The sequence below is a fragment of the Apostichopus japonicus genome, chromosome 15 (assembly GCF_037975245.1).
Source record: "Apostichopus japonicus isolate 1M-3 chromosome 15, ASM3797524v1, whole genome shotgun sequence".
Taxonomy (NCBI): Eukaryota; Metazoa; Echinodermata; class Holothuroidea; order Aspidochirotida; family Stichopodidae; genus Apostichopus; species Apostichopus japonicus.
In genome coordinates this window covers 28,151,856-28,176,156 of record NC_092575.1, presented here as the reverse complement: position 1 = coordinate 28,176,156, position 24,301 = coordinate 28,151,856, and the positions used below count along the sequence as shown (strand labels likewise).

At 38.3% G+C, this 24,301-nt stretch overlaps 2 protein-coding genes across 2 annotated transcripts; one reads left to right on the top strand and one right to left on the bottom strand.

Moving 5' to 3' along the window:
• Window positions 1-4,750: 4,750 nt before the first annotated feature.
• On the top strand, window positions 4,751-12,041 carry LOC139980609 (SWI/SNF-related matrix-associated actin-dependent regulator of chromatin subfamily B member 1-A-like). Its single transcript, XM_071992369.1, has 8 exons — window positions 4,751-4,908; window positions 5,843-5,954; window positions 6,485-6,755; window positions 7,711-7,838; window positions 8,805-8,974; window positions 9,547-9,737; window positions 10,385-10,516; window positions 11,341-12,041. The coding sequence occupies exons 1-8, from the start codon at window positions 4,810-4,812 to the stop codon at window positions 11,378-11,380; spliced, it is 1,143 nt and encodes a 380-aa protein (XP_071848470.1). The 5' UTR covers window positions 4,751-4,809; the 3' UTR covers window positions 11,381-12,041.
• A 554-nt stretch (window positions 12,042-12,595) lies between these two features.
• Window positions 12,596-18,890, bottom strand: LOC139980610 (ribosomal RNA small subunit methyltransferase NEP1-like). The gene is made up of 5 exons (XM_071992370.1): window positions 18,718-18,890; window positions 16,851-16,952; window positions 15,101-15,242; window positions 14,068-14,276; window positions 12,596-13,643 (listed from the first exon to the last, which is right to left on the bottom strand). Exons 1-5 carry the CDS (start codon window positions 18,853-18,855, stop codon window positions 13,530-13,532), a joined length of 705 nt encoding a protein of 234 aa, XP_071848471.1. The 5' UTR covers window positions 18,856-18,890; the 3' UTR covers window positions 12,596-13,529.
• Between the last annotated feature and the right edge of the window lie 5,411 nt (window positions 18,891-24,301).

Genomic DNA, 24,301 nt, shown 5'->3' with positions numbered 1-24,301 from the left:
CTTTGCATTGGATTGGATTGCATTGGAAAATTTGCAATAGGGGTGGACAGAATTTGAACTATCAATATGCTAGGGTATCAAAACAATAAAAAGCCTTCCTTTCCCTTTGACAAATAGTTACATTTTCTTAGATTTCCCTGAGAAGTGGGTATGAACATCGAACGTTAGGAATAATTTCCTACATTATTTGTTGTTGTTAGAGAACCATTACTATCCTCTAGATTGTCCATTTCGTCGAACGTTTCGAGCTAAATTGGTCAGTGAAATGATGACGTCAATGGGAGGATGAACAGTACACAACAAATACGCCACCTATTCAACCTGTTGGTGGCAAATACATAACTTGTGTGGCATGCTGCATGCTGACCAACCCATGAAAATATTCATGCATAGGGCCTACTCCAATTATATAAGTAAATCATTTAGTCTAATACAGAAGATTTTGGTTCGCGCATCTTGTTTGTAATAATATAAAAGTTCCCCATGTAATGACGAAGGTTTGTTAGCATTATATGATGGTTTTCAGGTGGATCCTTTATTGAGCAAACGTCTTTCCAGATCGTGGGACAGTAATTAAAAGTAAAAATAAATACGGATCCTTGCATACATGTTGACAATAATAATAGTTGATAGTATACCAGGGAGTTGTTATGGAACTCCCTGATAATACATTGCTTGTAGTTACTAGCGGTTGTGTGGATGATTGAGCAATATGGGAGCATTGGGAATACCATCGTTGTTGGTTATTCAGTGATAGCGTACTTTCTTTTGGCTGATATTAGACTTTATTTATGTTTTGAGTAGTCTAAGTCCTGGAAACATTATAGCAGCTTCGTGGGGATCACATTGCCATGGTAACGTCTTCACGGTCTTCCCGGGCTGAATGTTCATCACCCTGATGTAGGCCAGTGGCGGAGCTAGGGGTATTGGTCAGGAGGGACGAGAATGGTCTGTAGGGGCGCTTTCGACACTATCTAAGCGGAGCGCCACCACAGGTTGGCGCGTAGCGTACAGACATTTTTGAGTAAAGATACTTCCTAGATCGCCGGAAATGACCATTTCCGGGCCTGGCTAATTTGCAGATAAACGAAGAATATATAAGTGTCATCGCCAAAATATACCAACAAATTGTGACAAATGTCAATATGTAGATGGGAGCGCAATAAAAAATTCAATAATCGCGAATAAGTAAAAAGTGGTAAAGAGCTGAAAAGGGCGCCAGCAGTCCATTTGAGTCCCCCCCTGACTGTATGAACGCTCCGCCACTGATGTAGGCCCCTATGCATAACTGGGTAATGCGATAATGATCGAAGGACAAACTAAAACGAATGACAGCGAATGACCGAATGACAATTGACTTTGTACAGGGTTAATAATCATTCGCGAATGACATCGAATGACACCGAATGACAACGAATAACAACGAAGGACGGTGGTGAGAAGAGATAGAATGATTAACGGAGTGGAGTAAATGCGGTTATTGGTTTTCTGCGCAAAAATGATTCGAGGAAAATCGCATGTTACGTGGTTCCACGGGGAAGGAGGGGGGGGGGAAATAAAAACAATGACAATAATTATTTTACAGTAACAAATTTTTTCAATTCCCCCAAGTTCACGGGGTAAAATCCCACAGGGCAAGTCAAACATCTTGCTGAAGAATTTCCAAAAACACCGGTCACAGTCGCAAAATGTCAACTTGGATTTTTGCGATTTTAACCACGATTTGGGGGGGAATTTCCGCCAGGGGGGCGCCCCCTTGCCCCCCCCCCTTCTCTACGCCACTGTTACAGAGTTGCTCCATAACTGGCGCAAATTTTCTCCTTTTCCAGTCCCTTTTGCACCCCCCCCCCCATAATAAAGTCCATAGAAATGTCCAATATAAGGACTCTCCCTGAAATTTTTAGCGGTTTCAAGATTATAGTATTGTTAGTTTCTAACAATTAATATCGGAAAAATGACGTTAAATTTACTTTTTAAAATCAGACTTACAATTTCGCTTACTATAAGGTGCGTTTGTATCTTGTCCGTACTTTACTAGATCTGTAAAGCACGCACTTCGCGTCCACTCGGCTTGCGTGGCTTTAATATACCCACGAAGTCTGAACTGTGATATCCGGTTGAAGCAAATGTCTGTGCTGTCATTCACTGTCATTCGCTTTAGTCAACGCAATTTAGTGTGTACAACATATTGTCATTCGTTATGTGTAACGCATTTGTCATTCGTTTTAGTAACACCCCTGATCGAATGCGTCCACGCCCCAGGAGGTAAATCCTAAAAAAAAATCCCCCTTTTTATTTCATTTAATTTACTGTGTCTACACATGATATCTTCGTATTTAAAAATCAAACTTTATTATTGTTGTTGTTTTGTTCTGGAATACATGACAAAATTCCTCAAATGTCCTAATGTTATGAAATAGTGATACCATCTCTTTGATGTTACCGAAACACTCCATCGAGACACCTTACGGGGCCTCTTATGTATTTATCTAGGTCATGGATTCAGTTTTCCCACGAGAAGTTTTTAACTATCTTATTGAATCTTGGTACAGGGCCTTTTCCCAAAATAGATTCCATTATGTCTGTGGAACATTCGAGAAGGTTCTCTCACGTGTTATGGAAGTTTCCATGGAAAGGGGAGGGACTTCCAAACTCCCAACCAATCAGGGCAGATCAGTGCCAGCGCACTTATTTTTATATCGTTAAGTTAATACAGGATGGTCAGGTTATTGGCTGCCTATACTGATTGTGCGCAGAGGTATTTTATGGAAGTAAGGTTTAAAAGGGCATGGGGCCGAAAGTTTTATCACTTGGTCAGCAAATTTATCACTCCGCCGAAAGTTCATCACTCCTCCTAATTGTTTAATTGACGGAGTCAAGTCAAGTCAAATCATTGTAATTTAGTTTTATTTGTAAAGAGAATCGACAGAGAAGAAATTATACCGAATCATTAATCAAATCCTATCTTGTCAAATTGTTTTTTGTGTGAAGTCATTGTTTTCTCCCGTTCGAGACATCTCCTGAAGAAGCATAAATACGGCATCAAGATATCCCAGTACCTTTCTATCGCGAGTCCCGATATAGTTTTACTATCGGAGGAGCCGGGCTCGTCACAATATTACACTAAACTGCTGTTCTGCAATATATCAATTATTCGCCTACACTTTGCGGGGGGGGGGGGGGGGGGGTCGGTAGTCTATAGTGTTATTGCCAAAAGTATACCTTCCTAGAATGCCGCAATGAAATGAAATAGGGTTACACAATTCTTTGTATAGAGGCCATGCATGAATAGGGAATTGTATGAATCCAACACTAAAGGTATAGGACAACCACTCTTTCTGTGAGAAAGCACGCCATGGGGAACTCCCAGTGAATATATCGACACAACAAAAAGAAGCCAAAAATGAAATAGAAACCCGTGTCGGTATATGTAAACTATATCCATATTATATAGGCATATGTCTTTAAGTTGGAATTTACTTTCATCGAAACTTTGGATAGTGAAAGTTATGCCATCGATATCATAAATGTCATCAAAATGGAGACAGTAAGACTGGATGACACATTTGTAATTATGTTTTAATTTGGTTGCTAGTAGTTACTAACTTACTATATATGACTGCTCTGAACTGTCCCAGCCGCATCAGCCTGGTCGGTATTCATCTCGATTTTACGTAACTCTAGCATGATGGTCCGGTGCAGCACAAGTTCTTAATTCATAACTGTGTATGGTTTATTTGTTCACGTAATACCTAAAGTTGTATGGTTAGCTTTATTTGTTCAGCTCTGACGTGCTTGTTCATACATAAAAAGACCATGTTTCATAACGTTGGTTTAGCCTATATATGTTATAATTAACATATAGTGGTGTATCACAAACAGTGCCTTTAATTCTTTATCTGATGATAATTAAAGCAGATTTTCACTGATAAAGTCATTTATCAAATGTATCTTCTGTGGAATGTTGCTTGAAAGAAATGTACAATTGATCAAATAAAGACATCCACAGTTACTGTTTAAGGTTTATTACGATTTAAAAACATTAATAAATTACAAAATAATTCAAGTTTCTATTCTATTCTATTATACTTTTGTTGTATATTGTATGAATTTCATATATAAAATCAAATAGCCTTAAATTAATAAACTATATTTTCATTTTGGTATCATGGACAGTACGGTAATGATTTTACTTGCTAAATAGCTTTACTCCGTAACCTACACCATAAATGACAAAGTGCAAAATTCCTGCGGACTGTAAGGGGATTTTCAAAACCAGCTAATGGACAACAAGAATCGAAGCAATGTTTTGATTTAATAAACCACTTATGAATGACCGGAAGCGAAACATAAAATTTTTTTTGGTCTCTTAGTTCCCACCTATGTATGAAATAATTCCGTTTTTGTCTGTGATGTGCACAGGATTTCAAAGGTGGGAGCTAAATTCCAGTTTTTTTCCCCGACTGAATTTAATCTTTTACGGACGGACTGCAGGCAGTCCAAAAATTTTACTAGTAAGGGGTGTGGCTGTGGGATCGAATAATGCGACTGACATGTAAGGTGTCTGGGGAGCTCCCCAATATTTGGACTGGAATTAGGTCAAGAATAACAATTCAATCAAGGTTGTTTTTATAAATACTTGAAATTTTGAAGAATAAAATATCCGCGACTCTTTTGCGCACCTTTAGCTAACCAACACAGATTATATCTAAGTTACACATTGCCTACAACTGGCTAGCAAAAAAATGACGGCGCTACATAACTTCGTTTTCGGGTTAATCTTGACGGCAGTGGAGTTCACATGTAAAGATGGAGGAAAACAAAGAGAGAAAACTACCAACCACTTACGGGAAAAAGCCCGATATTTTCCAGTTAGATGGAGGGGAACGTTTCATGATCGGGTCTGAAGTATGTAAAGAGTATTGGATATTCCAATGTGGTTGCACATGTCCTTTCACATTATTGCGTTCGTAGTGATTTAACTAATATTATGCTAACTAATGTAATGTTGGGGTATACCGTATAGCCATATATGCTTATGCAGTTCGATAGCGATAGGATAACGTTAGGCCACTTCCCACCTAGGCTACTGTAAGTTACGACTAGCCTATTGTAATGTTAGGCGATCTTTCATGAGTAAAGTTCACTTGGCCTATGCAACTGGTGGCTTACAATACAAATATTGTAGTTACATAGGAATATTAAATGAAGTCACATATTGCTTAGGTCAAATTATTTAGTGCAAAAATATTAAGGGCTTTCACAGCAACAACATTTTGTCATTCTCAAATATTTTGAGAATTGAATGACAATTTAAAAACTTTAATCTGATTAATGTTACTTGTTAGGCTTCATCTGAAGGGATTTTTACAAGTCTTTAAATGTGATCAACCTCAACATCAGCTTTACTTGTTAAGTGATCAGGTGTTGTAAGGCATTTACGGACAATTCTCCATTACAAATGGATCATATGTTTGCAAACTGGATTAAATCACCAATCAACAAAGAATAACCAGTTAGATATTGCTAAACCTATGTTCTTTGTATGTTGTTTCACTGCTCATCACTTGCTTTGAAATATGTGACTCATTTAAGGATACAGATTTTCATGGAAGCCCAATAGAACAGAAAAATCATCTAGGCCTAGTGCCTAGACCTACGATTAATGGGACCTTTTTCATCACATTGCACAAATCATATCTGAGAAGCAATAAGAACTGACCAAACCCTTAAATTGCTCTTGTGAACTGATGATACTTGATAGAAGAATGAAACTTGTTTGCGTTGCAATTGCCTGTGGTGCTTCATGATAATGTTAACATGTGCTTTGTTGTTTTTACAGGTTGGTTACTACCTTCGCATGTTTCGTGGTTCTTTGTATCGAAAATATCCTTCACTATGGAGACGGATGGCCACAATCGAGGAAAGGAAACAAATTGTTGCCTTAGGAGAGAGTAAGAATTAGATCAATCATTTTGAAGTTTGATGAGGCAAAGCATCATTTTAAATCCTTAAGTGGACTTAGTGAAGGACAGTTGTCCTAAAGTTGTAACTTTCAGCTTTATGATGCAACATTTGTGAAAAGTTGTTTGGTATAAGTACTCAATAATAAGGGAAGTCAAAAGCATTTTGTAACATTAACAAATATAGAAACAATTATAGTGCTCAGCAAGTATCATTAATTCTCATTTTGTATAATTTAATTTACACTTATGACTAGCCTATTGCATTTTCCTGCAGGAATAATATAAAGTTTTTCTCGTTATAGAATCAACTGATAATTCCTTAGTCCAGTTTGTCTATAACAATAATACCTTGCCTTCCAGAGATTTGTGTGCGTAAATAGGGTTAGGCAATCATATTGAGGCTTAGTTTGGAAAGTAACATGGGGTATTGTACACTTATTGTGGCACTAAATAATGGGGAACTTTGCATCACATAAGCTGACATCTTGTGCTATTGGCATTTATTTGCATATCTACAGGATTTGGGCCACATGGTCTTGCCACAAATGTGACTCTATTAAGAGCCTCAGAGGTAGAAGAGATCTTGGAAGGAAATGATGAAAAATACAAAGCTGTGACAGTGAACACAGAACCTACGGCACCCAGGGAAAACATCAAGGTGAAGAGAACGACCAGAGACTGGGTACCAGCGATGCCAAACAGTTCCCATCATCTCGATGCGGTACCTTGCTCTACTCCGATATCAAGAGTACGAACTTTATCCAGAAAACAAAGAACATTCCCCCTCTGGTAAGTTATCTTACCTTCATTCTTGTGTAGCGTGTCAAATCAAATCCATTGTCAGTTTGTGAGCAGTTTGCTGTCATTCTAAGTTTGAGAATTTAGTATGAATTACGAACAGTGCCCTTCGCTATATTGTCACAAGGTTATAAAAATAATAGTACTGTAGTAAGATAAATTATGAGATGAGATTACGTGATATGTAAAACAAATTCATCGCAGACTTGTTAATAAAACGTGCCAAAGTTATCTCTGGCAAACACAAAATAGATACATATTTAAAAACAGATATATATTCCTCACACATTTGATCAGAAAGTAATTGATTAAATGATAGGGTGGGTAGGGGGTTATGTAATTACACATAATCATAGCAAACTAGGAAATATGCTTGGTTCATACTAGACTTGGCCAAGTCGTTTGTAATACTCTTTTTCTCGCGTGTAAACTGTACATGCCTCAGAGTCAGTTTCTGCCTACCACAAATGTGCTTACCCACTGTATTTTAAATGCCCGAGGATCTGTCCGATACAAAAGTCTTGGACATTTCTTAACTTATGCAAACCACAAAATCTTTATTTATGTTATTGTTACAAAATTGCGTGCATGTGAGATCATGTTGCTTCCACAGCAATTAGCGACCGTCTCGCAGTGTACAGACCAATCTAAGGCCAAGTGATTGTTCATCTGCCAAAATTAAAAGGAAACATAAGATAGCTTGGGAGAAATGTGCAAGACCCTAGTTTCAGTCTTAAAGCGTTGCTGCGGGCTTTCTCATGGGCAGTACAGCTGCGAATAGATACAGGAAAATAGCTTTGTGCAAAAGAAGGTACACTAGGCTGTACTTACTAGGGTCTTGACAAGACTAGGTTAATATTGTCATACACCAAATTACGTTTGGCTGCTCGGAAGCCTTGGTTGTGTTTTAATGAATTCAATCCTTTCTTATTTGTTTTGGTAATAGCTATGATGACCATGATCCAACACTTGTATATGAAAATGCTGCACAAGATGAGTGCCTTGTACCAATCAGACTTGATATGGAGATTGAAGGACAGAAACTCAGGGATACCTTTACCTGGAACAAAAATGGTGATTTATTACAAAGTTTCCTTTAGTTCTCTAGTGTTTATGTACTCTAGTGTTATAAACTCTAGTGGTTATGTACTCTAGTGTTCATGTACTCTAGTGTTCATGTACTCTAGTGTTCATGTACTCTAGTGTTTAAATGTTCTCTAGTGTTTACAGTATATACACTAGTGTTTGTATGCTCTAGTGTTTATATTATCTAGTGTTTATGTACTCTAGTGTTTATATACTCTAGTGCTTATGTACTCTAGTGTTTATATTATCTAGTGTTTATGTACTCTAGTGGTTATGTACTCTAGTGGTTATGTACTCTAGTGTTATATACTCTAGTGTTCATGTACTCTAGTGTTTAAATGTTCTCTAGTGTTTACAGTATATACACTAGTGTTTGTATACTCTAGTGTTTATGTACTCTAGTGTTTAAATGTTCTCTAGTGTTTATGTACTCTAGTGTTATAAACTCTAGTGGTTATGTACTCTAGTGGTTATGTACTCTAGTGGTTATGTACTCTAGTGTTATATACTCTAGTGCTTATGTACTCTAGTGTTTATATTATCTAGTGGTTATGTACTCTAGTGGTTATGTACTCTAGTGTTATATACTCTAGTGTTTATATACTCTAGTGTTTATGTACTCTAGTGTTTATGTACTCGAGTGTTTATGTACTCTCTCCCCTTGATGTCATAGTTTTTGTAACATCTGGCAGTCGCCTTCAGTTTGTACACAGGCAGCAATGATAATATGATGTTTCTTCAGGTGTCCATGATACCTCACTCCAGCAGTAAATTTATATATTTCTGTAAACTACTATCTCTATTGATTCTATATTTCATCAGATTTCTTAACCATTTATCAAAGAGGAAATCTTGTCATGTTTGGGAACAATATTTGGCACCTGACAATATGATGTAACACCTGCATGTAGAGTAGACATTCCTTCCTCATGTTCAGCCTTGTTTCTCTCTCAGAACAATTAATCAGTCCAGAGATATTTGCTGAGATCCTCTGCGATGACCTAGACCTTCCTCCTGCTAACTTTGTCCCTGCCATATCGCAAGCAATCCGTACTCAAGTGGAGGCTTACCCGGCAGACATCAGCATCTTGGAGGCTCAGTCAGACCAGAGGGTTATTTTAAAGGTAACAAGTAGATTATATGTTGCATTGTGCCATGTAATCTTCAAACATAACTGGATACCCTCTAGTCCACGATAATGAATCGATGTGGTTAGACGCCTTTGACTGCTGCTAAATAGCAAGTTATTAACAGAATAATCCCAGCGAGAAATGTTCAAGTACGATGACATTATTTTGTTAGATAACCTCTGAAGTGTATGTATGGTGCGATATAGGAATAAACAACGACGATGATGATGTTCTAATTTGAGTTTCAACGATCTTTTCATGTACCTTAGCTTACCTATTACAGTAAAAGATTGGACCTTAAATTAAGATTGATAAATGCATGGCAGTGTCCAGCCCTAAGGTTTTGAAAAGATGTACACCTAGTTTGTTAAGTTGTTAAAAGAATCATTTTCTCTGGATGAATTCAGGTGGTTTTGACAACCCATTTAACAAACTGATGGCATTCTGTTTTACAGAATGTGATGTTCTTAGATTGTTCATTCATGGTCTAATGAGAATTTTAATATTCAAAGCTCTAGTATCCCTTTAAGTGATAACTAATACTGTGTTGTTTTCCTTCTCAATAGCTGAATATCCATGTGGGAAATATATCACTGATGGACCAGTTTGAGTGGGATATGTCTGATAGTGACAATAGCCCAGAGAAGTTTGCACTTCAGCTATGTGCAGACCTAGGCCTAGGCGGGGAGTTTGTGACAGCCATAGCATATAGTATACGAGGACAGCTCAGCTGGCATCAGAGGACATATGCTTTCAGGTTAGTTTATTGATGGAAATCATCTTGCATATGGCCTTTAAGGTCATTGAGAAGATGTGTTTAAGTGGAAAAGCAATTTGCATGTTCTTGAACTTTTATCATAAACTACTGAAAATCTGTTAACAAAAAACTGCTGTGTGTCTCTGTCTTTGTTTAGCATTTTACTGAATTGGGTTTCATCTTGCTGTGTAAAAATAGGTCAATTGCTCCCTGATTACTCCCAGATTTATGAATGTTGAAATTGCTTATAGTCTGAAAATAGTACATTCATGCAGCTTATGTTGTATTAATGGAATCTTTCATTTAAGCGAATGCTGTTAAAGAGGCAGAAAATTTGTTATCATTTGGGCAGTAAAGTCTCTAGCATATTTGGCAGTCATGTGTGTAGCATATTTGTGAGCTACCTAGCATATTAAATGACTCTCAAGGGTGAATATGATTCTGTAAATTGATGACATTACTCTCTTCAATGACATTTTCAACCCAAAATGTTGAAAACAAATTTAAAAGAAAAATTGCTTAAAAGTTCAAAGACCTCCCACCAAGTGGTATGCTTGTATGTTGTATCTTTGGTAGTCTTTCAGGAAGTTGGTAAGAATGTTTGCCTGAACTAAAGTAGAGTTTCTTCTGCCTTGTCATTGATTTAGTGAGTCTCCGTTGCCAACGGTAGAGATTGCGATCAGGAACCAGGGAGAGGCAGATCAGTGGTGTCCTTTCCTGGAGACCCTCACAGATGCTGAGATGGAGAAGAAGATAAGAGATCAAGACAGAAACACAAGGTAAGATTACATCTTTAGCTAGAAAAAGGCTTCTGAGTATTGGTATAATTTGACTTTTTGTCTTGCTACAGAAGAGCTACCTACAGCAGTTTAATAACAAAGCCTTTCATGAACTGAGATAATCATGTGATGGTAACGGTCGTTCAAAGAGATTCATCCCCACCACTAGCACTGGTAGATAAGCAGACAAAAGTTTTTTAATCATTTCATTCTCATAGTGCAGCAAATCCTTACATCATTATGAGTCATGATAAAGAATACTGTCACAGTGACATTTAAAATTAAACATCCCCAGATTTCATGATATTATATGAGATGTGTGATAACATTGGGAGTAATGGATCATGCCTAGTTATCTGTATATTTATGGTGTTATCCTAGTCCAGGCAATAGTGTGTCCTGTATCCCACCAAACAATGATATGCTAAATGCTTTGGAAAGTGGGCAAATTGAATCCAAAGATGTATAGCAGTTTTTGTTTTAAACAGGAACCATAACATTTTGTAAGAGACAGTTTGGAGCTTTCAAAACTTCAAACACTAAATTTTTCCCAGCGGTGGTGGTTTAATTGTTGCATATGTCTTGAAGCCTGTTAGCAGAGAGAGGGCAGCAGACTCACACCCCTGCAAGGAGACTACTTAAGTATTAAGAATCATGCTATAAGCATTTATAGCTACAAAATACAACTACAGTACACTGCAATTAATAGTCTTCTTATCAAGGTGAACTATTGATTTATGCTTACTACTGATTATTATTATTCGATTGCTTTTACGATTATTTCTACTCATAATAATTATTTGCCTGTCTCTTTACCTCTCCAGACGTATGAGAAGAATTGCAAACACTGCACCTGCTTGGTAGTCTCTCTGATGGAACGAAAATCAAATTGTACCGGAGCCTCGCCTTTCGGTGGATTTGTAGATTCATGCCAAACACCATAAGCCCATCATCTTCCCCTCCATGGTTTCATCTTCCTCCTCCATGGTTTCTGACGATACGCACAGCCAGAGAGGAACAACTCATTTGGATAGTCAATGCAAGCCTCTGATAATCATCCACACTGTTTTGGGTGTCAATAATGCAAATCCTATTGTTCTTCTATTCACTGATGCAAACATAATCACTTTAAGTGGAAACAGAGTAGTTTGCTGAAAAACGACTTCAGTTACATACACACACGATTTAAGAAGACAATTCAACGTAGTGTCTTGAAAAGTAAACTATAGAAAACTTGAATATCAGCTTTGTTATTCCCAATTTATCACAGTAATGAAAGATATGTGGCAGAATTAATTTGTCTTTTATCCTTAACCAACCTCTGTGTCAGAGACAAATATCAAAAGAAACAGCTGTCTTGCCTTTGTTTTTGGTTTACCAATTGGGATATTCAACTCGTTAGTTTCAAGTCATAATGTTTCCAATCAATGTTGTAAATATTCTTTGTACAGTTTTTCTACATGGTGATTTTGCTATTGAAATAATCTTATGTGAGATCTGAATAAAACAAGCACTATTTCATCAACCTATAGTATCTCTCTGTTTCTTTTGATTCACATCTACCCCCATTGACAACTATAGGGAAAGCATTGTCTTGTACATCAATATAGTTATCAAACTAACACTGAAGAGCTACTACTCAAAATGTAATGTGTGGTTGTAAAATAGTCAGGTTATATCTTCAGAGCCCCTGGAAGGATGGCCATGGCTCTCAATAACTTCTGTTACATTGACTCTCATGTGGACTTTCTACACCACAGAACCTTGGTCTGTGTTCCCTGTTTGATATATTATATATGAGTTAAAAAGGATTAACTTTTCTCTAATTATCCCAAAATATGGAATGAAGTTGAGATGAAGGTCAATCCTGTTCCAACATCTTCAAGTTATTGTCTTTCCATCACAGATTCAATTTCCTAACTTCTTGAATAACCTTTGGAATATTAAAAGAATAATTTGTTGTGTCAGATCCTGTTAGAGATTGCTTGTGAAAACTGGATAAGTTTATCAGTCGAACATTTTAGGGGTACGGAATCGATAGAGTAATAACAATGCCAGAGATACCAAATAACTCAAATATTGATTCTTCAGTTCAGGACATTTTATTCAGAATATTCACATGTTAATAAAATTGCCCTCCGATCTGGTGCATGATTTTATACTTGAAATTGTCCTTGCTCAGCAGAGCCATTTCTTGTTTCATAAAGATGCCTGGAACCCTGTGACTATCACTCAATGGTATTGCTACTGGTTGCCAGACATTGCTAACATAACACAACTATATTCTGTTACTCCCAACAAAGCAATGTTCCATGCAAGTGAATTACCTCTGGTCTTAAATGATGCAAAATTCCATGCAAAGAGTTCTAGTCTACCAACTGGCCTTACTATTTTAATCACGCTGCACCATTTCCCCGACTCTTATATACAGTTTAAACAGTAGATAAATAATGTAATGTACTGCAACCATCCAATAGTTTTGAATAAAGAACATATTCTGCAGATATCAGGCAGAATGCCACCTATGCAATAAACTCACAACGTATAGAATAATCTCATTACTGCTTCAAACTAACGACATCCTGCAATGTTGCATTAGAATGAAATCACTTCAATATCATTGATGAAGACATATGGCAGACGAACCCCACATCTCAAAGATTGGTCTTCTCAGCACCAGGCTTCTTGGTATTTATTATTTATTCTGTAGTTCTAGTAGGGTGGTACCAAGTAAGCAGGCGTGACATTAGAATGAAATCACTTCAATATCATTGAGGAAGACATATGGCAGACCAACCCCACATCTCAAAGATTGGTCTTCTCAGCAGCTAGGCTTCTTGGTATTTATTATTTATTCTGTAGTTCTAGTAGGGTGGTACCAAGTAAAGTAAGCAGGGGTGACACATGACTGAAGACCTGATGATATCTTGGCATATTCTGATGATGATGTTAGTTAAATTCTTCAGTGAAATCTTCATCGGCCTACTCCAGATAGATTCACAACTCTGAACCTTCAGTTAACTCCCCAAGATTCTTCAAACCCTGAACAGACCTTGGCACAAGTGAGAGCGGCAGATAATGGATATTGACTTATGGCCACTTCCTCTTCTGTATAATCCAGATCAAGCTGGGGAGGAAAATAAAATAAATGATGGACATATTGTTTCCAGTTAAATACCCACGGGATGGAATGTTCTACTATCAAACACAACTATTATATTTACCCTATGAAAAATGGCAATGAAAAAGGAAAAAAAAGATGCCAAAAAACGAAGAAAAAAAAAGTTACGTCCAAGAAAGGATTTATTTTATATATTTAAGTTAGTATTTAGACACATAAAATATGTGCCACCCAGCAATAAAGGAAGATCCGAAAAATTTACCTTTAACCAAAAAGAATTCATAGTACTTCCCCCACAAAACATAAATTTGTCATCTATGTAAAACTGCCTTAATTTTGCTTCTCTTCACTGTTTCTACCACTGATACAATGCTTTTGCTAACTGGTTAAACTTCAAAAACACAAAGCAATTACAAGGAAAGGAACTGACCTTCCCATGAGCCATTGCTCCAACCACCACGACGACAGTTTTATTTGTTGCAGCCAGTTCTCGTGGGTTGACACATCGCTTTGCTGCAAAGGAGGTACAGTACTTCTTACAGCCTAAAGGAAGGTGGCTGGATACAGGATTCTTGATAATTTTCATCAATTTCTGAGGTCCATCTGATGCATGGATGCTTAGTTTGTGCAATAGTTGTACTGTCAACAAGAAACAAACTTTTATTCTCAGACCAAAAAAAGGGTTTATGACAATTATAATGCAGAGCCCACCACTTCCAAAATCTCCTTTAAGATGCAAAACAAGCAATAAAAAATGGCTTCAGTATTATCAGATTTGCTTAGGAATCCTTAGAACCTAACATAACAAACATATATCACAATCCTTTAAAATTTACAACAGACATTCAAACTACTGATGGTCGCAAGAGCCAACTTGAGAGTCCTAATTATTCCATGAGAGTATAAAACACAACTGTCCTACCAAAGAGATTTCCCAATGGTTCCGAGAACCTATTAAACTTTATCACCTTTCAACAAGATCACCTTTCAAGAACACCTTTCAACAAGATCCTTTCAACAAGATCACCTTTCAAGAACACCTTTCAACAAGATCCTCCTAGGATTGAAACCTCAGGCCCTTTAACTTTCATATGTGCACAGTTAACCTACATACTAGCCTTTTCGCAGTAGATAAACAGTTTTTCAATAGTCTTAAACTCTCTTTGCAACTCATACAACAATCAATTCTTAGAGCCCATATAACATACTTAGTATCCACATGTTTTAACAGTACTAGTTTACAGCATTCATTCTCAGAACCAAAGAAACATCAGAACCTATAAGTTTGGTAGAATGTCAAAAAGCATCAGCAAACACTGAACGAACAGAAGGAACTACAGACAGAAAACAATATTAGAAGTGAGAAAAGACTGCTAACAATACCTACATAATCACCTAATGACAAATCAGACTTCACCAGCTAATAAAGATTGCACTGAACTACCAAGCAAGAGCAGATTTACCCATAAGTCCCGAGAACCTGTCCAGAGTTCTTGGTATTCTGGTCTGTGGACTGATTTGTATGAGTGCATTCCTTGTAGTGTGTACAAATACCTGGAGAAGACCGGCTCTGTTCAGTGGACTGTCAAACAGCATCAGTAAACACTGAAAAGAATAATTGATAAAAGAATGTAAACTTTGCTTCTTCTTTGGGTAAAATATACTTCTTGTTCAATATAAGCAGATGGATTTATCCTACAACCCGATTTAACCATAAGCAGATTAAGCACCTAAAAGAACACTTGGAATAATTCTGAGCATGGTATTAACAAGTTTGTTACAATCTTTGCATGAATCATAAACTTATGTTGAGACAACGCCTGAATGAGGCAATAGTCGCAGAATTCGGTACCATTAACTCATCAAGCCTTTCATTGCTTCACTTCAGTGGAATCAGACAATCAACCTGAAATAAATATGCAGTGCCATTCTTTTACACACTTGGTGAAATTTGCTTGGTTATCATACCCAAATGCTTATATAACTAATCATCAGTAGTATTTTGTTTATAACTTTAAGAGGACACAAACCCACCCATCATCTTTAGTTAATTTTTTTCTGAAATTTTTGTAAACAACAACTCCCCTAAACTGTTGAGTAAAATCTTGCCCTGCTTTGGGAGCGGAGCATGGTATCCTATTTTAAAATATGTGTCACAAAGCTGCCATTTTGTAAATATGTGATTTCATAGTGACTAGGATCCAAGGCTCTTTACCATCTCTCTGTTTTTCTATTCGTGTAGTTTTTGGACTGAATAATATCAGTGTTAAAACACTGAAATCAATACTATCATAAGGCAGGGCGTCAATCATGCAGGCAGACAGGGGCATGTCTCCCCCACTTTCTGAAGGGTAGGTAACACCATACCAAATGTTCCCTCCCCCCCCCCGCCCCCTCGGTTTAGTGACTGACTTATGTAACCGCTTGGCCTATCAGCCTCAAAAGACTCATCTATCTCATAAAGGGAGCCCAAAGTAGCCCCAAACATTGTGCTATTATATGAGATTAGAAGTAATTTACGTTGTATTCTCATCTGGTTAATTTTTCTGGTATATTTAGTTTTATATTATTTTATATTTCACATACAAGCATATAACACTCTATTTTATTTACATTGTGCATCCAGTTTGATTATCAATGCCACTCATGATAGTTTTTGAGTGCTTTTGAGATAATTATATATTTTGCAGGAGTTTGAAGACAAATACATAAATGGTAACAAAGCTGATTGCTAAGCTGCTAGTCATGTTGTTGTTATAACCATGTTACTCATTATACTGTAGGCCGTAGCATGTTGTAGCTGCCCCCTGAGATATCCACTTCCATGAAAGTAGGACTACGATAACGTGAACGCCTGAACAGTATTTCAATTAGTTTTAGTGAAATATTAATATCACGTATTGTAGGAATGGCCTTCAATGCAGAAAAAACAAACGTTGTAATTAATAAAGAAAAACATAAAAAGTTGAATCAAAAGTGGCTTGATGATTTCATATTTAGACTTGATAAACTCTTCAGCCTATTGTGTGCAGTAACATTACATCTGTGATATCTCCTAAATGAAAATATATTTTTCTAAGCTGTTTGAGGGAGTTGTTCATGACAGTTATCTCTATCACATTAATGATGATTGGGTATGTGTCTCCTTATATCATATACATGTATGCCACATAATATGTTATTATTGTTGTTGGTAACCAGAGTTCCTCTTACCTGATGTGCTATGTCTGGTCTACAAGCAGCAGGATCCATTTTGTGCTTCCTCAGTATTTGCTTATGGCGATCACAATTAGCCAGCTCGAAGCCAATCTTTGTCTAAATGAGCAGAAAATATGTAATCAGCCTAAATATAAACTCTACTTGTCTAACACCCTGTTACCAACTTAACTACAGTAAAAGACTTAAATTACTTACAGTATCTTATAGTAGCATGACAGACTATGATGTGCTTAAAGACTTTGAAGAAGAAATTTGTTTATTCATTACCAAATAAACTATTTTGCTCACAAATGTATGTTGTTTTGTAACTCACTTTTGTTGCCCCATTTTGATAGGGAACAAATTACATCCAACCCATACGATTGGGTAACAAGTTTCAATAGCAAGCCTATTCTATCCTACACTATTCTAACCATGCATGCCACACACAAGTTTCAATATGCCTGTCACACCTTTATTCCATTGATAAAATGTTGGCCTATGGGCTTTCATTAGTTCACAATGTTGATCAACCCTAATGTCATTAATTGATTCAAGAACAAAGAGATTTATAGCCATAAACATTATTGTTCTTTATCATTTTTTGGGCTAACAGTCTTGTACAGAGCATTTGCTCAGTTCTTTATGCATTCTGACTGGGTAGAAATATGTTTTGTCAGAAAATCTTACTGATTTGCAATATTAATGCACAATTACGCAGCTTAGTGTTAAAAATGTGTTAACAAGTACCACCTGTTCGCACTCCATCAATTTGCAATTTAACCTCGGTAAAACTAGGATGGCTGACCGATAGAATAGACTGAGAAGCAATTTAACTTTAGTCTTTAAGCTTACTGTGTAGATACACCCAAAGTTTGGAAATTGACATCATTCTTACGACTTCACTTTGAGCGAAAAATACACTGAACATACTTTGCATTACTTTAGGTAAAGATAGGTTACAGCAATAATAAGTAGGCCCTAACGCTAAACAATACACCCTATAAATTAGCAACACATGCCCATCTGAAGTAACATAGGCCTACAATAGCAGGATGTGTATTGGAAACCTACTTTGACATCACAAAAACTTTACCGCAAACTAGGACTATATTTATCTTTATTATTCAATAAAGAGACCTGTGAATGCCTGCATTGCAGTATCATTTCTTTCTAGGAATATACACTTTACAACCCCTAGTGTATAATGGTACATGACATTCATCTTTGGCCCATTACCAACATTCTCAAAATCCTAGCCTAGAACCAATGTAACTTAGTGGTTTGCTTCAACATAGGCCATGAAGAGACCTTCTTTTATCATGCAAACTTAATGTCAACATATATTCTATTTATTTTGGGGCAAATTAGTCATCGATGCTTGGCTTTAATGTATCATACATCACTTTAATCATAAGGAAGAGTTGAATAGTTCCCTGGTTTACATTTGACATTGTTTGTGGCATTGTTTTGCGCGTTTTGACCACCAGTCAGCATCTTTTGCAATTGCAGTTGGTATTTCTAAAGATCTGACTTAGGCCTAGCCTAGTTTAATTGAATCGAACAAATGAAGTGCATTTTGTTTTCCTTTGTTCGGCATTTGATCGAAATTTATGGAAATGTTAAAGTTGATGATTTATTTTCTCTGTTGGTAAGCACACAATGTTTCTTCCTGACAAACAGAAATTTTGACCAAAAAATAAATTGCCAGTGCGTGTTATTGTGCTGGTGTGCAATTGTGTTACTTATCCTGCTACAGTACTTAGTTAGTACTAGACTGCTAATAGGCCTAACGTTATGTAGTTAGGGTTAGGCTATATTCATTTGTCTCTCCAACATGATGAAGTCATACATTACCAAGTCGAACTTTTGTAAGTCATACCTTCAGTGTTTCCAAAGAAGCATTTTCTAAAATGACTATTAGCCTTTTATTGTCGTCTTTTTCATGTATGGTCTTAATTATTTTGGGTTTTGATCCGGATTCATCCAGCTCAGCGTCTTCACTCGTGCGAGATGCCATGATAATTGCGCAATCGTTCTTCACTATTCAGTGTTTACCCTGACATTACCATGCATGTGTTTGGGTTGCTCTAAAATGTGCTTTGATAGAGCCTTTGAAATGTTCGCAGAAAAAACGAAAAACGTAGATAGAACCATGGAGGTAAAAACAGACACAGTCCTTCACTACATTTAATTTTTACTCAACATGATAGACCGCTAAGGCGCAGTAATATTTCTCCCATTTTCCGGGTGTTGTTTATGATCCTAAGGATACTGTAGGCAGGGACGTAGCCAGGGGGAGCAGGGGGAGCAGGGGGAGCGACCGCTCCCCCCGCCCTTTCAGTGTCGATTTTTTTTTTTTAAACTGTCGTTTTTTTAGCATGGTATTTTGTCAGTGCTCTTTTGATCTTGAATACTCGTCAGCTCCGTTAACTCGATTGTAATCGTAGTCAGGGGCGTCAATCCGATTTGAAACGTGGGGGGGACGGAATCGATTCGAGTATTCCGGCCGTAAGTACTATCTAAGCGGAGCGCCACCATCGGTTGGCGCGCAGCGTACAAGAAAATTTTTCTTCTGGCAGACCCCTCAGATTGCAGGAAACGGCACTTCCCGTGCATTATGGCAGAAAGCAACACCCCTAAAATTGATAAAAATTTCCCGCAATTTTTTATTTTCGGAAATATTCTCGAAGGAAGTGATCGCCATTTACTCCTAAGTTTACCAATTCCTCGTCTCCCAGAAGCGCCCAACATTTAAGATATCGAAACATTTTCGTGTTGGCTGATCCATGATCACCGCCCATCAAGGGCGGCGGAAGCACTTTTAATCTGGGGGGGGGCACCGACATCAAAGGGCACTTTGCAGCAATTCTATTGGACTGATGCAGCCTTATATTTAGTACCCTTTACTACTCTTATTGCATTATCTTATTTGTGTACACACATCACTCCATCAACCTTCCCCCCCCCCCCCCCTCTAAAGGAAAATATGCATACTAGCACTGCAATATCCAAGGTGAAAATTGGGAAACAAGGAACAAGTTTTCTTTTGAGACAAAATGAGGCGAAATCATGCTAATTGCTAATGTAGGAATCTTCCGAATTAGAGTTTATTTCTTGTTAATATCTTAACAAATTTGTTTCATTCGAAATAGCTTTGAGTTTGACCACAGAAATTCACTAAGAGTCAGAGGCGTAGCGAGGAGTTGCAAAGTTGTATGCACGACTATCTGAGCGGAGCGCCACCATCGGTTGGCGCAGAGCGTAGTAGAAAATTTTTGGTTTTACAAACCCCTCAGATGGCCGGAAAAAAGCCCTTCCCGAGTGTTCATTCTGGTTCCCTGGCCTCTTGCTAACTTGAGACACCTCAATTTTTATGTAGAAAATGGGCACATTTTTAACCTGGGGAAAAGTGGGGCACGTGCCCCCTGTGCCCCCCGGTTCCGCCGCCCTTGCCGCCCATGCCCGTGAGAAGTGGTGACTGGGTGAAGAAAAAGCCATGCCGTTTGAAAACATGGGCAGAAAAAGTGAAAGTAGCGAAACCTAAGGTAAAACGCGCCATAACGAAGTGATTATTTTCCAGGTTAATTGAGACTGTATCAAACGCGAGCTTAGGACAAACATATTCAAAGGTAATGGCATTACTACTCCCGATATGTGGTCTTTGATGTGTGTGGAAAATCCGCAACGACCATCAAAGAGCAATTGAATATTTAGTCTACTTTTCGATTTCGAAAACACTTTTTTTTAAATTATGACAAAATTTTATGACACCTTTGATTTTTTTTGGTGGGGGGGCTGTGCCCCCGGGCCCCAATGGGCACGACGCCACTGACCCCAGGGCCTCAGATATAGGCCCATTGCAGGGGTGGGCAACCTTTTGAATGAATGGGCCAGATTTTAGGAGTGAAAGATTGACAGGGCCGCACCTAACCAACGGCCTGCTGCTGATTTCAAACCTTTGATTCCGAGGACGTTCAAGCAATAGGTGTGTGTACTTAATCTGTATTCACAAAACCATAATGTCAATACAGTCCTGTTGATAATTAATGGTGATAATAGACCAACCTGACAGCATCATAAGTGCAGATAAATTCTAAGCAGCTAGCTCGTTTTTGGTGATGATGCAAAATAGATTGATTTTTTTCTTTTTCTTGAGACATCTCACGGGCCGCCAAAAAAAATCACTGGCGGGCCGCATGTGGCCCGCAGGTTGCCCACCCCTGGTCTATAGGAACGATGTCCGAAAATTTCCCCGGACATATAGGCGAAGGAAGCTATCCGCCGCGACTGCATGTGAGTTTCTCGACTTTCTGTCCTGGGAGTCATACCACAAAATGGTGCATTTCCCCATACGCCATTACTAATAATTTAAATAACTAACTAATAAGGCACAGCCCATATCCGAGTTCGTATAGCGAGCTTAGCGCAAATTTAGCGCCAGCATGTTAAACCAGGTTGCTAGGTCTACGAGAATACATTTACATGAAATTTGAAAACAAGGATAGCAAGACAAACAACTTTTATTATGTTTTCAGGACCTCACACATGCGCATGTGTCGTCAGACTTAGAATAGGTCCCATGTGAGTGGTGGCTAAAGTGATGAAGGCATGAAAATAAATCAGTGGTTGTTCGTTGGAGTCCTCAAGCAAGTTACCTCGGTTGCTAGGTGGATTTGCATCTGGTTATCGGGTGAATTCTGGTCGGAGCGTACTATGTAACCACCATGTACCCAGGGACGTAGCTAAGGCCTGATGATGGCTGAAAATCGGTTTTGAAGCCAGAAAATTCCATCTGCTGCTTTGTACCCCCCACCCTCCCGCTACTCGTCAGCGATACGGTCAGTGTCAGTCAGAAAACCCAATCTTTCGCGACTGCACTTCTGTTACGAACTTGTTGCGATACATTTGTACCCACTGGCACTCATTTCAAAAACTTATTGGCCCCCACCCACCCACCCCAACCAAATATTTTTGTGAAATTCGGGCAATATGCTGATAGCTTTTTTGATGATTTGCAATGTGTTTTTCAGTGGTTATACTGATATTATTATTACCCAACAATTATCAGCAATACGGAAGGGTAATAAGACGGAAAACGATTGTATGCTATTTGCATGCGATGTAAAAACTGATGCATGCCTGTATGATATGCACATGACCATGTGTGATGCGCGCGTAGCGCGCGAAAAATTTTGGTTATATTTTTCGGGCAAGCCGTTACAACCCCCCCCCCCCCCCCACAAAACAAATTGGGCTCCTACGCCTATGACGGTAGTTCTATTAGGCATTTTTTTGTAGTATTCAAAATCATAAGAAGTTTTGTACGGTGGAGTATAAGAATCGCGAGAAACAATTTCCCAAAGTGGCAAGGAAAACGTGGTAAATATGACAGGTTAAAGGTCAATTTTGACCGAAATTTAAACAAAAATTATATGAAAAGGCCTAGATAAACTAGAGTGCGACAGCCGGAAATTCCGACTGTCGCACTCCAATTTTCCAACTAGCGTCAGTTTTACCATGGCTTGGGGGTGAGACACACCCACACCCCCTCTAACGACGTCCCTGCGCGGTGAATATGGAACACGATCACATGGTTCAGCCTCTGTTGAGTCATGGTGCTCCGTAGCCTTGTCTTCAAACGCCTCAAAGCACTAAAAGATCTCTCGGCTTCCGTCGAACTGGCGGAGGAGACGAGGAGCAACCGCAAGAGAGCTTCGACTTCACCAAACATAGCCCGTACCACTGGATTCATCAACTTGAATATTTGTCTATACCCTTCAACCGACGACGAATGGAACTGGCCTCGAAATAAAGGCAGACTAAGCTTAAGATTGTCGGAGAGCTCAGGGTACCAACTCACGATATCTGGGTGGAATTCTCCATTCAGCAACATTGAGTGATATTCGAGGATATGAATCCTAAGATGTGTAAGCCGTAACCAAATAGAGCCACGACACTACTCTTTTTCCAAATGTGTGGGGGGGGGGGACATTTGATATTGTTTCCCCCATCCATCGAAATGTGGGGGGGGACGTGTCCCCCCGTCCCCCCCCCCCCTGGATTGACGCCCATGATCGTAGTAACATTCACGCCTACTGATTCAACTACTTACTTAGTTTGGCAGATGCAATTAGCTAAATTTAGCTTATAGCCAATTACAAGCCTACAGTTGGCCACTGCGTAATAAAATACATATTGCCTACCTAACCGCACTCTATGGAATGTCACGAACTGAATGCACCACAACGTCGACAACGTTCGTTCAATGAGTCGTCCTAAGTTGTTGCACGAACAGCATGTTATGAAGCTAAGCTAGCAATCGTACGTGATACGCACTTCCTATAAATAATTATTACACTGCTAATACACTGCGATAACGATATTTGTTTTTAGGCCACTGCATATCTGGCTGTATTACAAAACATGAAAGTTTATATTGTCCATCAGTTAAGTTCGTCAAAGGTATTAAAGTCCAGACATTGGACAATAAACAAGAATCATCCTACTGGAAAACTTGTAAAAGAGCACTATGTTTGTCTTTCTGATATATTATGTAAAAGAACATGTAAAAGAATTTAAACAGGAAACAAAATCTGCTGATAATGATATCATATGATCAGGGCGTAACCAGTATGTAGCACGATAGTTTCATTCAACACTCTACCCGCCGAAAAAGACTATAGGATCCGATCTTGTCAGTTTTTTAACATGTAGTTAAGAACCCGTTTACGCAGATACTATTTCAGTTGAGAAAACACTTGAGAAATTTGCATCAGATGGCAATCGTCGGATAGCTCTCGCCTTCTCTTATTAGGCTAACTTAAACATTTACTAGCTATACAGTTGTATCAAAGACATTTCTGGACTATCTTTGTATCTACAAGTATCAGAAGTTGAAAAGTAAGACTACTCTGTACATGTACCTTCAAGGGCGGCGGAACCGGGGGGCACAGGGGGGAATGTTCCCCCCCCCACTTTTCCTCAGGTTAAAAATGTGCCCTTTTTCGACGAAAAAGACTAGGATACGATCTTGTCAGTTTTTTAACATCTACTTAAGAACCCGTTTACGCAGATAAAATTTCAGTTGAGAACATTCCACAGTCAAATAAGCCTATCGTTGATTAACAGACTTTATATGTAAAGAGCTGCAGCACTTTGTTGCCTGTTGTTTTCACGATCGGCGTTCCAAGTTCCAAAACAGCCTTTTCGATAAACATTTACTAGCTACAGTTGTATCAAAGACAATTACTGGCAATGGTTGTATCAAAGACATTTCTGGCCTATCTTTGTATCTACAAGTATCAGAAGTTGAAAAGTAAGACTACTAAGACGGGGGGGGGGGGGGGGGCGTTGATGGAGTGATGTGTATACGCAAATAAGATATTACAATAAGATTTATAAAGGGTACTAAATATCAGTCCAATCGAATTTCTGCAAAGTGCCCTTTGACGTCGGTGCCCCCC